Below are 15,500 nucleotides of genomic sequence, written 5' to 3'. Positions count from 1 at the left end.
ATAATGGTGCATTATATAGTACGCCTATTCGGATAGTAAAAAAATAATCCCATTCCTATTTCGCTAGCTTACTTATGTAGTATTAACATGGCGTAGAGGAAGTCCGTAAGACGACGTAAGCAAGGTATGAAATTAGGTGCTTACGTATCTTTATACCACTATTGACATCATGTACAATGTATTTAAGTAGTAATTATAAAAACAACTTAATTAAGTCACAGACCTATCAAATACGCGTAACATCAATAAAAATCATTTAATGCTTGTTTATTTATTTATAAACTGGTAACAATTAAGCATAAATATAACCGCTATAACTTTATAACTTTATCATATATTGTACGTGTACGCGTATATGCTGTATACTCGTAGTATATGTTTACGCGGTGAACATGAAAGGTAGTTGTCATTTCCCTATAAATTTGAATCTAAGCACCTAAGATTATAGCTTTTCTTGAATTTCCAATAATAGATCATCACCTGAGACGGTTGATCCTACATTTGTTGTTATTCTTGAAATGACACCATTGACTGGAGATACTACGACAGTTTCCATTTTCATGGCATTTAATATAACTAACTGATCACCTTGGATAACCTCATCGCCTTCGTTGACACAAATCGATTGTACCATACCTGGCATCGGAGCACCAATTGAGCCATTATTGTTTTTATCTGCTTTAAGTCGGATATCCGAATTCTACAAATGTGCGTAGAACAATCAGTTAAACCATATTAAAATGATTGAATATGTGCAAAGATAGATAGAAGTAAATTAAATAATAATAAATAACTACATATAGCTAATCATAACATACAAGTGTATCTATCACATAAAATTTCATCACGAACCTCACTGGCAGACGAGTCTTTGATATAAACTGACCGGAGTTGTCCATTCATTTCGAAGAAGACTTCACGTTCACCAGATGCCAGTAAATCACTAATTGCTAAGACTTTAAGATATAACGTTTTACCTTTCTCTAGTTCTACAATTACCATTTCACCAATTTTTGGTCCATTAAAAAAGAACTTTGTATCAAGTTTAGTAACTGGACCAAATTGTTCTATAAAGCCTTGATACTCTTCAAAGACTTTCGGATATAAAGCGTAGCTTAGTACGTCAACATCACGAATATGGTCTCCATACTTCGCCACCAAATCACTTTTTATTTTCTCAAAATTTAAGGGCTCCATGGATTCCCCTGGTCGACCATCGATTTTTTTTCTGTCTTTAATTATCTGTCATTTATAGAAAATCGATCATAATTTTAGTCTGAGAATTTTAAAATTTGAATGAAAGATCGATTACTGTAGCATGCAAGTGAAATACTACCAAATAATAATTTTTTAGCTAAAGAAATTAATAGATAAATGGATCATTTTTTCAAAACGGTATCCGACCTTGCTACGAAGGGGTTCCGGAAATCCACCATGCGGTTGGCCTAGATGGCCTTGCATGAATTCGACAACAGACGTCGGAAAAGAGAGTTCGTCAGCTTTATTGACTACATCATCTTCCGTAAGATTGTTTTGTACCATAAACTGAGCTAAATCTCCAACTATTTTAGATGTCGGGGTAACCTAAAAGAAATAAAGTAATCAAATTTAGACCAAGTAGATCATTGAAATGTAATATAAATTAAATTACTTTATCATACTGTACGTTATTACTAACCTTGATGACATCTCCGAGTAATTTATTGGCTAACACATAATTTCGTTTAATATCACCAAATTGACTTGCGAGGCCCAAAGAAAATGCTTGAAACTGGAGATTCGTATATTGACCTCCCGGTATTTCGTTATCGTATACATCCGAATTTCCACTCTTCATAGTTGTAGTACACTCAAATGGTCCGTAAAGTTGCCTTGTCTGTTCCCAGTAATCGCTGTAAGCGTGTACATCCTGCATGGAAAATCCTGTACAAAAATTTCAGCTCATATTAAATTTAAAATTATAAAAGCTAGAACTTAAATTGAGATATCATTATCTAATTATTTATCAAGCGAGTGATATATGCTACGCAAAAATGTTTTGTACCAGTATCTAGTCTTTCATGACCACGTAAAGCTGCAATTACTGCTCCCATACTTGGTTGAGATGTCATACCCGACATTGAATCGACGGCGACATCAACAATATCAGCTCCTGCGTCTGCTGCAGCCAACATAGAAGCAACACCAGCACCTGCTGTATCATGTGTATGTACATGAATTGGTATTAATGGATATTCTTTACGTAAGGACTTAATAAGTAAAGTCGCAGATGAAGGTTTCAGCAGACCAGCCATATCCTTGGTTATTTAAGAGAATATTAGTGATTATACTGAAGTTTTAGCAATCAGCAGCTGTACTCAATTATTACAGCATAATATCCACTAAATTGATCATACCTTTATACACAAAATATGGGCGCCCATTTTTACTAAGTCTTCTGCCACGTTCATATAATAGTCTAAGTTATACTTAATTTTGCTACTATCAGATACATCGCCGGTATAACAGATAGCGCCTTCAGCAATGGCGCCTGCTTGTTTAGCTGCATCAATACCAAGTTGAAGATTGGGTACATAATTAAGCGCATCAAATACACGAAATATATCGATTCCACAGCTTTTAGCCTGTTTACAAAATTCGTATACTAAATTATCGGGATAGCTTGTGTATCCAACAGTATTTGCTCCACGAAGTAACATCTGAAATGGGATATTTGGAATTTCTTTACGTAATTCTATTAACCTATCCCAAGGACATTCGTATAGAAATCGCATACACACGTCAAAAGTAGCACCTGTAATTGTAATCCATTATAATAGAAATGTATTAAGTCATTTTAGTTTAATATGTTGAAGTAATAATTAAAGCAAGATACCTCCCCACATTTCGACGCTGAATGCTTTATTTAGGTTGGAAGCAACGAATGGTGCTACGCGCAATAAATCACATGTACGAACACGTGTAGCTAGTAGAGACTGATGTGCATCTCGCATTGTGGTATCAGTCAAAAGTAAACCTTTATTTTCACGAACAGTCCTAGCGAAAGCCTCTGGTCCATGGTTAATTAAGATATCCCTAAATCCAGATTTTGGACTTTTCTCTGAGCAGTCACTTTTAGGAATCACTGGATTTATATTAGCCGCTTTTAAATTAGTAGCGAAAAGCGTCGAAGGCCCATTAATCATTACGTGTCCAAAGTACTTTGACAGCTTTTGAGCTCTATTTTGACTGCGTGCCAATTTGAATAACTCAGGATTATCGTCGATAAATCGTGTGTGTATAATTCCCGCATTAAATTGTGGATGCGTCAAAACATTTTTTAAAAACGAAATATTCGTCTATAAATGGTAAAAAATTTATCAAGATTGTTAAGATAAGACGTTGACAAGGTAGTTGCACAAAGACATTAAAAAATTAAATAATTTTTTACCATGACTCCTCGAATTCTACATTCGGAAAGCGATCGCAACATCTTTCTTATGGCTTGATTGTAAGACGTTGAGTAGCTAATTACTTTGGCTAGAAGAGAATCATAATGTGGTGATATAATTGCTCCAGCAAATCCTGATGCACTATCAATGCGAATACCCATTCCCTCACCCAAGCGGAAAACCTATTCATGATATGCAATGTATATTATACACGTAGGCTCGATCAAATATCAAAAAAATTTTGATCTAAGTCTAACATCTACCCTTTAGATAGCTGTAAATTCTTTACCTATGGCAAAATTGGTACAAAGCATTAATTTGATCATAGCTTACCTCGAGTCTACCTATGTCTGGCTGAAAATTAAGAGCGGGATCTTCTGTGGTTAATCTGCATTGAATTGCAGAGCCTCTTGGCAAAATCTTCTCTTGAGTTAAGTCCAAATCCTTTAATGAAGCCCCTTCAGCGATACGTATCTGAGATTGTACGATATCCACACTAATAACAAGATTGACGATAGTAACAATAATTTCAAGAAAGGTGATGCTTAAACTTACAGTAAATAATACAAATACTACAATATCTTTAAACTAGTAGTTTCTAATTTTCATAGATAATAGTTACCCAGTGATTTCTTCTGTAATAGTATGCTCAACTTGCAGCCTTGGGTTAACTTCGATAAAGTAATGCCGTTGATCTTTATCAATTAGAAATTCGACCGTCCCTGCATTTTCGTAGTTTACATATTGACATAAACGTACTGCATCTGAGGTAAGCCTTTCACGCAAATCAGGATCTAAGTTGAATGCTGGAGCCACTTCTATTATTTTCTGATGGCGTCGCTGAACAGAACAGTCACGCTCATATAGATGAACTACGTTATTATACAAATCTCCGAGAATCTACACAATCATAAAATTTAGTGTTATGGATTTACACAGCGAAATTTATTAAACTATTAGTACTATAACTTTAATATCAAATATAGACAAACCTGGACTTCGATATGACGTGGTTGTTCAATATATTTTTCAATAAAAAGGGAACCATTACCAAAAGCGGTTTGTGCCTCTGAAGTAGCAGTCTCGAATAGTTTAGGTAGTTCATCCGCTGCTGTTACTACTCTCATACCCCGACCTCCACCTCCGAAAGCCGCCTTAAGTATTACTGGGAAACCATGTTCCTCACAAAATTCGTAGGCTTCCTCATACGAACTGATTGCATCTTTTGAACCAGGCACAACTGGGACACCTGCTGCTATTGCTGTATTTCTGGCTTCGGTTTTGTTTCCCATTTTATTAATGATACTTGGTGATGGTCCAATAAACTTGATATCAGCATCGACGCAAGCTTGAGCAAAATCAACATGTTCTGATAAAAATCCGTAACCAGGATGAATAGCGTCGACATTATTTTGCTATGACATAAATATACGCGTATATGGAGAGAGAGATGAAAATGAAGGGTAGATAAATATTATGATTCAGTATCGAAAAACAGTCAAATATTTATCTATCGGATCAAACCCTTCGATAGATATACGTACAGTACACCTATACGAATACAAGTGTACGTATGACTGACTATAAGTACTATCGATGTTGGCAGAAAAATAAAATTTTAAATTTAATTTGACCGTCTAATGCTTCCACCATTAACATGAATAAATATTAACTACATGAGTACTAAATACCTTGGCAACATCTATAATTTCTGATGAGTTTAAGTAAGCAGCCACAGGTGGTAAACCTCTACCGACTAAATAAGCCTCATCCGCCTTTTGGCGATGCATATGTTGAGCATCTTGTTCAGTATAGATAGCTACTGTACGAATATCTAGTTCGTTAGCAGCTCGGAATACACGAATTGCAATTTCTCCTCTATTAGCCACCAATATCTTTTGAATTTTCCTATTTTTTGCGGTTGATTGTTTTAGATGCTGTTTCCGTAAGGTAAATAGCCGATATCTTGAAGAATTTGTGACAGTATTAACTAATTGCAAGCGTGTCTTATTTAATCGCAGCATCTGTAAATTAAAACAGTATTAATAAGGCGTATTACATATCAATTCACCGCAATCCAAGAATCAGGATGACTCTAGTACAGTACAGCAAACAGTAATGATAACATACGTATATAATATTCAAAATCAATACTTATATGCCAGTAAAAAAAAAAAATTCCGAAAGTACATTAGGCTACCGTACAGTACTTTGTCATTGACAAAAGGCATCAAATACGTATAAGGGTAAGCAAACATGCAACCAATGGATGAATCATTTAATTTTGCTTATTTACAGTATATTAATTAAATATTATTATTTCGCCTGCATACTTTGACCTTCTTAGCTAGGTATGCTTCTCTTACGTACTAAACTATTACAACCGCTACAATTAATCAATGGAGCAGCTCTCGAGTGAAGGAAAAATGTGTAAAACCAAAGCTTTCAACTCAGATAATCGCTGTGATCAGTATTTAAGGGAGTGAGTTCATCGACAATGTGTTATACGTTATTTTACTACATTAATTAAGCAATAATCTAGCATTAAAGAGTAACGTTATAATATGCATTTACAGTATATATACATACATCTACTATCATTTTGTACCTTTTCAATGGCTCCTTTAATCTGTAGTCCGTATGTCGATAATTCTCTTTTCAACCTTTATAAATATATTTGAGCGGTGGTTAAGTGAACATTGGAATCAAATACACTTTCAGCGTATAGTACCGTACTTTATACTATAGGTTAGAGTCTACTAGTAGACTGTGAAGAGTTCAAATTGATTTGCCTGTAATCATAGTGAATTATTATTAAGACAGTCATCAACATTAACTTGGTCGATGTTAATCATTTAATCTTAGAAATTCCTTCCGTTCAATGGAATCAAAGTACAGCAAATTATCGCCAAGATAGACTTAATATCAATGAGTTTGTAACTCTATCAAGAAATGCAAATCTAGGACTGATATTGACGTCATGATTGCGATGCAACACAGCATAGCACACTGTACTGTACTATCTGAAATTATTGTAATAATAATAATTAATTATTGTTGTAGTAAGCTTATAATTAATTAATTGTAATTATCAATGCAGTATTACAGTAGGGTAGTCCAAAAATTTACAATTCTGAAGGTTTACGAATTATTATCATCCATCAAGCTAACTCAAGAAGACTTAAACTGCAAAAGAATGTACAGTACATTGCTTTTCTGTTGAGATAAACTACATTTTATTTGGTCATCCTACGGTACTGTAGTTGTACTGTCGAGAAAAAAACACTAGTTCAAATCCTTAATATATTGCTGATCAAGATACAAACTACTAGTAATAAATCATTTTGGAGAAATCATTGAAACTCCCATTCAATCTTTCTTTCTATTACTGTGTGACTTTCCTTTATCCTCCATTTTTCATACAGTATGTACTGTATACAGTACAGTATTGTAGAAATCAAGTAACCTTATTTTAGTGCATCGTCGATTTCTGCAAGAAATCAACGATCGCACATTCCATCTGGATGAATGAAATCATTGAAATGATAAATCGATTAGTCTTGATAAATCACAGGCAAATTCCTGACCCAATTGTTATATTAGTTACATGACAACAACAATTGTGCAGTACAGTCGGGATTGCTACAAGTTACTGAATGCTTCAAGTATTCTTGATAAGAATGATAATGATAGAAATGAATAATTTGTCAATTGATTGTACAGTAAAGTACAGCAAATCACGTTAGGATACAGCGCTATCAAAATTGAATTGAGTGATAAGTGGATCAATCATAGATTACAGAAAGCCACTATGCAGTATCAAATACAGTTGGCTATTTTAAAGCGATTAATCATTATACTGTATTTTATTCTAAGTCAAGAAGGAAAATAATTACCGTGAGCTAGTACTAATTCGCACACTATTGTACACTTCAGTGGATTAATGTTCGAAAGAAAAGATACAATATAGTAGTATCCAAAGTCCAAATTAACGTACAGTAATCATAGGTTTATCAAGTTTAGCTTATTTATTTATGCAATATCTCAGTGTTATTACAGTATCACATATAACACTGTACAACGGTATAGTCTGTTCGCTGAACTTACCTGGCTTGTTGTTTTTATTTTACATTTCTTGGCGTACAAGCCCGCAAAATGAATTCTAAGTAGATCGCAAATCACCACTGCCTCCGTTAAGCAACTGCTAGTCGATTGGACTGTTGTATAACTTACGTGCAACGATTCAAAGCTTTACCAAGTGGTGTTTTGTCATTTATGTTTTATACCCTATGCACGTGCCACCTCTATAATGGCTGTGTTTGAAATAATAGTATTGTTTCTTTTCTTTCAGCGATGACCTTTATTCGACATCAACTGAAGTCACTTAACCTAATATTCTCGTGCTCGTGTTTGCGTTATTTGCGTTGTTAATGCTTCGTCTTTCTAGCGATCACAGTAGTGAAAAAAAAAAAAATTGGAAGATGATTTCAAGTCATACTTTACACAGTTAACGCGTCGTACATAAACTCACGTAAACATCCCTACGTTGTGCTTGATAAATGAATGATTTATTTGGAGGGTTTGTATGAAAGAGGCGGAACAAAGTAACACAGTTTTCTAAACTTGGAAGGTTATTTGCGGATATTTGAATTTATTTGAACTGCTACATACTGTCGAGATGACCCCAGAATATTCTACCTTACTGCCACAACAGATACAGGATATTGTTGTTTACTCTGTTAAAGTAATTAGCAATTCTATTGATGAATTATTGCTGTATTGTCATTTTACTGTAATTCAGAGGTCATACATTCTGTAACTATTTGCTTCCAGTATTATTATTATTAATAGACTGGTGGAAGCACTAGAAGTTGGTAGAAGTCTCGCCATTCTATTTCGTCTATTGTATGGACGAGCTGTATTATACAGTACTTGTATTTTTTACTGTGCAATTGTACGCATTGTTTTAGATCAGAGTACAGCAGGTACATGCAGTCATACAATATACCAGAACTAGCGTTATAAAATGGCTAGAACTAGCTAGAAGGGGGTCGCTCAATCAGTAAACATCTGCTGTCAATAGTGCACTTTCTGTGGACGTACAGTAGGCTCAGCCATAATAACCCCGATTATTCAGATACTCAGCGTAAATAGCTTAAACGATGATACATTATTCTAGGAGTACAGTAGTGTTATCATCGACTATTATGGTACACTGATCACATACAGTACTGGTGGTAGCGATACATTGATAAAATGACTATATTATGATAGAATTAATTATTCTAATTAAATACGTAACCAACAGCATTAATTATTGTAAAAATAGATTCGCATTTTTAAGATTGATTTCATATTATATAACACTGTATTAGTAGATATAATATTATTATTCATTATTATTAGATCGAAGTCTCGCGGGCATGATGCGGGCTTGTTACTCTAAACGATAATATGAAAGCAAAAATACGCGTATACGACGAGTATTGCCCCCATTTGTGGAAATTATACCGTCACTACTGAGCATGATAGACTAACTTATAAAATTATACAGTCGCTACATAGACTAACTTACCAAATTATACAGTCACTACATAGACTAACTTACCAAATTATATAGTCACTACATAGACTAACTTATTAAATTATACAGTCACTACACGGACTAACTTATAAGATTAGTGGAGTATACGTCTACTGTACTTTAATTCTATATTGACATTTTACTTACGTACATGTCATCTGCGGCGAATAATGTATCTAATCTTTTGTGTATAATGAATGGAAATAGCAATCCTAAATATATCGCCATCTGATACTAGTGGAATACTATAGTTACCTCAGTTTGACACTTTTTATCGGTAGATCTTATTAAGGCCAAATTCCATTACGTATCGTAATGTACTTACTGTATATATACTGTACTTACTAATGTACAGTACTGAGATGATATACCACAACGTCATGATTATCGTAATGCCGGATCAGTAACATAATTATCGTAGATAACTTTAGACATTTCCAGAATACAACTCTAAATTTACGAATGTTCGTATAATGTGTATCACTATCCTATACATATGAGGAGCTTTTAAAATGCAAATACACTCAATCTAAATCGATAGCGACGCTCGGATTTTTCATGAGAATACCTATATTGTATACCTGAATATAAAATACGAGTGTATTACAGTAAAGTTTAGATCGAGTAGCCTAATCACATTTACGTAAGTTGTAAAATATAGGACCATACTGAGTGTAATCAGTTACTGTATTGCTTACTTCAATTCCTGTCTCTAAGAAAATGATATGGATCGCGAAACTTTGGATACGCTTATATCATACATAGCAAAGTCAATGTTGAACACGTACAATATGTAACAATTTAGCATAAATTCGAAAATATGATTGCATAAGTTATTTATTAAAGTAATACCGGTAATACTAATCAGTTAGAGCAATTTAGCCAATTAATTGTATCTCATAGTTCACCCTAAAAACTAAATCCTTTACATTTTAACTTTACAGAGTTTATTGTTTGTATCAACAACAGAGTAGTATTCCAGTCACAATGTATTAAAATGCGGTGTAGATATTGCTGCGATTCATTATTCTCACTCAGCACTCTTCATGATGCGTTAATGGCTCTATATTGCATTACATAGAGTCTAAGCATATATTTATTAATTAATTTCATCAGCACAATTTCTATTCAGGGGAGTTATCGTTGTATATTGTTAAATGAAGGATTATAGCTATCATATACCACTATAACTTTTTACCTCTTACAAGAAATTCAAGAAATATATATAGGAGCATTTACTTGCACTAGGAATTTCTAGAAAGAGACCTATTTAATGGTATAATGAATGATCTCTTTGTCTTTTGTATAACACGTATGACAGTGTATCATGGAATATAAAATAGCGCCTTTACAGGGTATATGATGACCAGCAATTAAATCTGGTTGAATATGTAATATTTTTTTTCGTACAAGCTTTATTATCACTAATGATGAAGATCGATTCTGAATTTTAGTCTCGCATAACTGTACTCGTATACGATACTTGACGAGAAACCTCGCTACTCATATACTATAAACTACATTATTTGAAGACGAGTTATCAGTCATAGCATCACGAGACCAAAACAATGATGGCACTTTGGAGTAACGTATTGAATTTTACTAAGAATACTACTTAACCTGTACAAACGCATATTGCATCACCACTCAAGAGACGTAGCACCGTTACTCCTAATAGACTCCTGGTCATACCATAGTCCATTAGATAACTCAAATCCAGAGCCCTACTGAGCAAATCATGTAGTAAATAAGTCAAACCTTTAAGCAGATACCATGCATGCTCTTTCATAATACCGTATTTTATTCATGTATTTGGATACTAATACTCTATAGCTATCGGAAAATAAACTAAGAAGTTTGACAATTACAGATTACAGATGTTTAGAGCAGTTTATGCTGCACCGTAAACAGATAAACTTCACCAGTTATTTAAAAGAGAATATACTGAAGAGAACAAAGCCTCACCGTAACATTACAGCCGTATTTTATATATATATATATGTACGTATATACAGTATAAAGATAACTTATTACGTGGTAGCTGGTATTGATCTGGGGTGACAATAATTAATCGAATTTAGGTTCAGCTGCCTTCGGTTACTGGAAGAAATTAAACTACAATAAAAACGCCACGATAGCGCATACTTGTAAAACGATCGTTTAAATTCTAGTACATTTAAAATTGATTAACGAATGATAACAGCATACACGTATCATATAAATAATATTTAGGTATCGTATAAATTTGTACAAAATTAAATTGATGTGCTGTCTAATATCACAAAAGCAATTCCAAGTGAACAATTTACACCAAATAGGCCGTATTATGCATATTAGACAATTTTCAATTCATGAGAGCCAATCATATCAAATTCCGAAGTAACGCTTTCTATCCAATCTTTACGGTCACGTTCGTCCTAATTAGATAGATAACAGCTTATTAGGATTTACGAACCATGCATTAAATTTTGAATAGTATCTTTGGTAAACACAGTGGTAAAATTTTAGATTATAATAGGTATATGTAACCTACATGTTATGCATACATTTGTCTAGGATAACATTGGATATGAGTAAAATTAATTATTTGATCTTGATCTCGTTACTATACCTCTAATTTGGCTTTCTTAGATTTTTTAGATTTTTTCTTAGAGGGTTGTTCATTGTCAATTTCTTGTAAAGGAATCCTAGAATAAGACCTAGATGCTCTCCTATGAGCAGGTTTGCAGTTATCGTTCATCGAATACATTGAAGATGTAACAGAGGAAACCGATTTTGTAGGTGACGTGGGCAAGGATTCGAGTTCAGATTCTAAGAAGTTAAATCCAAAACAGGAATCTTCTAATACAAGATTATTTGATTCGTCTAAGGTACTTGAAAATTTGATATTGGCCGGTGTATTAAGTTTATTAGGGGAATCAAATAGCTCAGATCTAAGCCCTGGCAATAGTTCTTTCTCTTTATCATTTTCCTAGGGTTTATACAACAAATATAATTGAAGGAAAGGTTAGGAACAAATAATTATGATCTGTATTTAATCTGTGTAAAAATTAGGCGCTCCATAAATAGGCCAGACTGTTAAACGACCGAGCTATCACATCAAATTCTCAATTTAACATACTATACCATATTACGCGAAAGTACATCAGATTCGTGTATAAAATTGCAAGTCATTTTAATTGTGTACATCAATTAGATTTAGCAAAATACCGCAGAAATTAGTGCACTCGTATTTACTTATCTCTTGCGTGATGAAATTATTTTGTAAAAATAAAGCTTAATTTGTATTCATTGAGTAATATGATCATGGACTACAATTGCCTTTAAAAGTAATTTTAGATAGTTCAATCGGCTACCATATCGTATATCACTACTGCAAATTGATATTACTGTACATATTAATTTAAGACTTACTGTACAGTATACCAATGTATTTCAAGTGATAACTTCTACTGTAGAGTACATGAATTGTACAACTAGTAATGATGCACGAATACCGGCAATCATCTAACCCACTCGCTTTCTGGCAAATACTAAGCAGATCTGCATGTCGTAAGGACTTTTGATGCGTAAAGGAGACTGTTCTGTACTTAACGGTTTATGATCAGCATAGGAGTAAGTAGACGTAGTACGTAGTACTAGGATAAGGCATATCAGATCAGTTCATAAAATTCATGACGTAAATTTAAATTAAGTTCACACTTTATGATATGTTCACAAAGTAGCTAAGCATTTTACAGTAAGGATATGCCATGCCTTACATATGTACTTACCGATAAATTACTCCTTGTTTTCCTTTTTCGAGATCTTAACTTTCTTTCTTCCATTGTATATTGATTACAAATGTATTCTAATCTAACATACAATTGCAATTTAGGACTTAGAATTAGCTAATGCATGCATGCTTTCCATTGATAATTATTGGAAGTGAAACGATTTCCTAGAGTACTGTTTATTCCCGCTTAGCTGTAACATTTTAGAGTGTAAATTTACAAGAAATTATGGTCACTAAACTACCTGACAGCATCACACGGCCTATCAATTTGCCTTGGAATAGCGATATTTTTACACAACTGTAAAGGAAGCACTTAATCTGATTTACACAAGATTGCACTGTACTGTATGCATTCTTTTTCGTAGTGATGCAGAAGCCTCTACAGCGGTAAGATACTGCAACTTGATACCAGCTTACAGCATTATTTTTACTTTCACTAGGTGAGGAAACGTCAATAGCGCGTATGAAAGTTGAGAAGAAAGAATTATCTAATCGTCTCGTGTGATCACTATTTTCTGCGTATAGACTCCATGCACGAAGCGATCCCTTACACTAGACATTGTAATTTTTGCATCAATTCGTACAATATTGATCACAAATACATAGTTTTAATAATGATTGGTATTTTTGTGCGTCTTCGTTCTCGTTTTTACTATGCAAACATATCAAAGTTTTAAAAGGGATCACATTGTACAGAGGATTTGCGGCGTTGAAAACAACTACAGTAGTATAAACGGATGCGTTAACAAGATACTGTACTGTACTGTAGAAGAAGGAATCAAGAATTCTGGTTTAACCATTCATTAAATATCAAGTCGGTGAACATACAATACAGAATTTTTTAGCAACTACAGCAATATTTTATCTTGAATAGTCGATAAATAATATTTGAAAAAAAAGGGATTAATTAATTTGGTTTTATAATTGGGCAGGATGTGTCCGTTTTTGAAGATTTTAACATAGCCTGGCCACTACAGTATATACACTTTTGAAATCATTTGATCGAAATTTTTTTCACGAAAATCGCTGATAACTTACAACATGGACCGATTTAACTGCAATACTAAATTTCCTCTATATTAGAATTTTAATCTACTTGTATTTCTTTACTTTAATTTATTGCAATCATGTCTGCGCTTACCCGTTATCTACTGGGGTCCATTGACGGACGCTTGACGACGATATGATGGCGGTTGTCTGTAGATCACTGCCGAGTAACTAGTACTGTACTGGGCCGTAATACGGTAAAATACAGTACCGTGTGCAGGACCATACAAGGGTTGACGATGCAACAAGTTGGTTGCTTAGTGCACTACACTACCACTCCAATTCTAAGGTAGTACAGTACAATGTACACTACAGCTACAGTACATGTACTGTGCTGGACGGACTGTACCTTTTGTTTGGAAAATTTTTGATTTTGGTTTTTAGCGGGAAAAGTCGGAAAATCAGTATGAGTGTAGTGCATGGAAACTGGTTAGGGTACTGTATTAAATGCTGTAGAGCGTCCTTAAGTTTGGTACCGTGCCTACTGATAAACTACTTCTTATTGACTGTGTGAGTCGATCAGTCGGTGAAGTGACCATACTGGGCATGAGTCTACACCATCCTGTACAGTCAGTCTAGTACAGTTACGAGTCCGTATGAGAAAAGAGAGTGGAATGCCAAGACCTTGGACAAGGGCAATATCATCATTCTCAATCAAAAACCTTTGGCTAAACTGTTTCAAATATGCAATAACCTTTTTATTTTACGAACTGTCTGATAGACGATATTTTAAGCTAATCTCGGAAGAAGGTAAGATTACGTTTACCAAACTTCATAAAGTAACAATTTACTTTTTAGTTGTGAGACGATGATGAGCGTACGTAAACATGACTCAAGTGTAGCATCAGAAACGTTTACTGCACACTGTATGTAGTCGTAGCGTTCTAGACTGTAAAAAGTAAAAAGCTCATTTTGCAATCTGAAAGGGATACTGTCCAACAATCACGATTGCCTTAAGTGGTTGATGATTATAACGTACTATTCAATTGTTAAATAACTACAGATTATAAAATGATACTGCTAAATGAATCTGCAATTTTAACGCTCACCAATGCCTAGTGGAAAGGGACTGCATTTACGGTGCATACTGTACAATGGATATGAATGACTGACTAAATATAAACTCTCTGTGTAGTTGGAAAATCCTCCTTCAATCATAGCATTAATCCAAATGTTTACTAAGTGAAAATGCCATTCTCTGAGGTGTAGCGTAGCCATGGAGTGACCACGGTTCACCTCCCAGATCATAAAACTGCAATGGATTATACATATTTTATGTCTAGCACATAGCAGTAATAATCCTTGATTTCAATATCTGAAGTTTCCTTTACTTGATTGCTTTATTACACTCATACTCGCTATAATCAGCTACTGTATACAAGGAAGCAAAATTAGCAACAATACTTGTATATGCTCTTGGTCGGAAGGATTATAAAAGACTGCAGCGCCAACGATAGTCCATTGCACTCTATCATTTTTCTTTACTATTTTAGTCAATGAAATACGTCTGTGTTGCATGATGCATACACTTGCATCTATACAGCTTTTGTCAACGTAAAAATATACACATCCATTTAATATCATGCATACTGTCATACGCTTACGTAGAGGTCTATTTGAATTCAACTTTTGCCAGATCCCTCAGTAACGTAAAAGGAAAGAA

General features: G+C 34.1%; 2 protein-coding genes across 2 annotated transcripts; both read right to left on the bottom strand.

The window, feature by feature from the left end:
• Window positions 1-442: 442 nt before the first annotated feature.
• On the bottom strand, window positions 443-5,455 carry TRIADDRAFT_30016 (uncharacterized protein; the record flags this gene model as incomplete). The annotated part of the gene is made up of 12 exons (XM_002115723.1): window positions 443-700; window positions 853-1,242; window positions 1,405-1,584; window positions 1,679-1,923; window positions 2,045-2,297; window positions 2,397-2,794; window positions 2,876-3,338; window positions 3,431-3,613; window positions 3,765-3,927; window positions 4,054-4,331; window positions 4,424-4,846; window positions 5,123-5,455. 12 exons carry the CDS (start codon window positions 5,453-5,455, stop codon window positions 443-445), a joined length of 3,567 nt encoding a protein of 1,188 aa, XP_002115759.1.
• A 5,893-nt stretch (window positions 5,456-11,348) lies between these two features.
• TRIADDRAFT_59783 (uncharacterized protein) lies at window positions 11,349-12,842 on the bottom strand (the record flags this gene model as incomplete). The annotated part of the gene is made up of 3 exons (XM_002115722.1): window positions 11,349-11,432; window positions 11,627-11,986; window positions 12,789-12,842. 3 exons carry the CDS (start codon window positions 12,840-12,842, stop codon window positions 11,349-11,351), a joined length of 498 nt encoding a protein of 165 aa, XP_002115758.1.
• Window positions 12,843-15,500: the final 2,658 nt, after the last annotated feature.

The sequence above is a fragment of the Trichoplax adhaerens genome, genomic scaffold (genome assembly GCF_000150275.1).
Source record: "Trichoplax adhaerens TRIADscaffold_12 genomic scaffold, whole genome shotgun sequence".
Classification (NCBI taxonomy): Eukaryota; Metazoa; Placozoa; class Uniplacotomia; order Trichoplacea; family Trichoplacidae; genus Trichoplax; species Trichoplax adhaerens.
The sequence above is the reverse complement of the archived record's forward strand: the minus strand, read 5'-3'. Positions and strand labels throughout refer to the sequence as shown.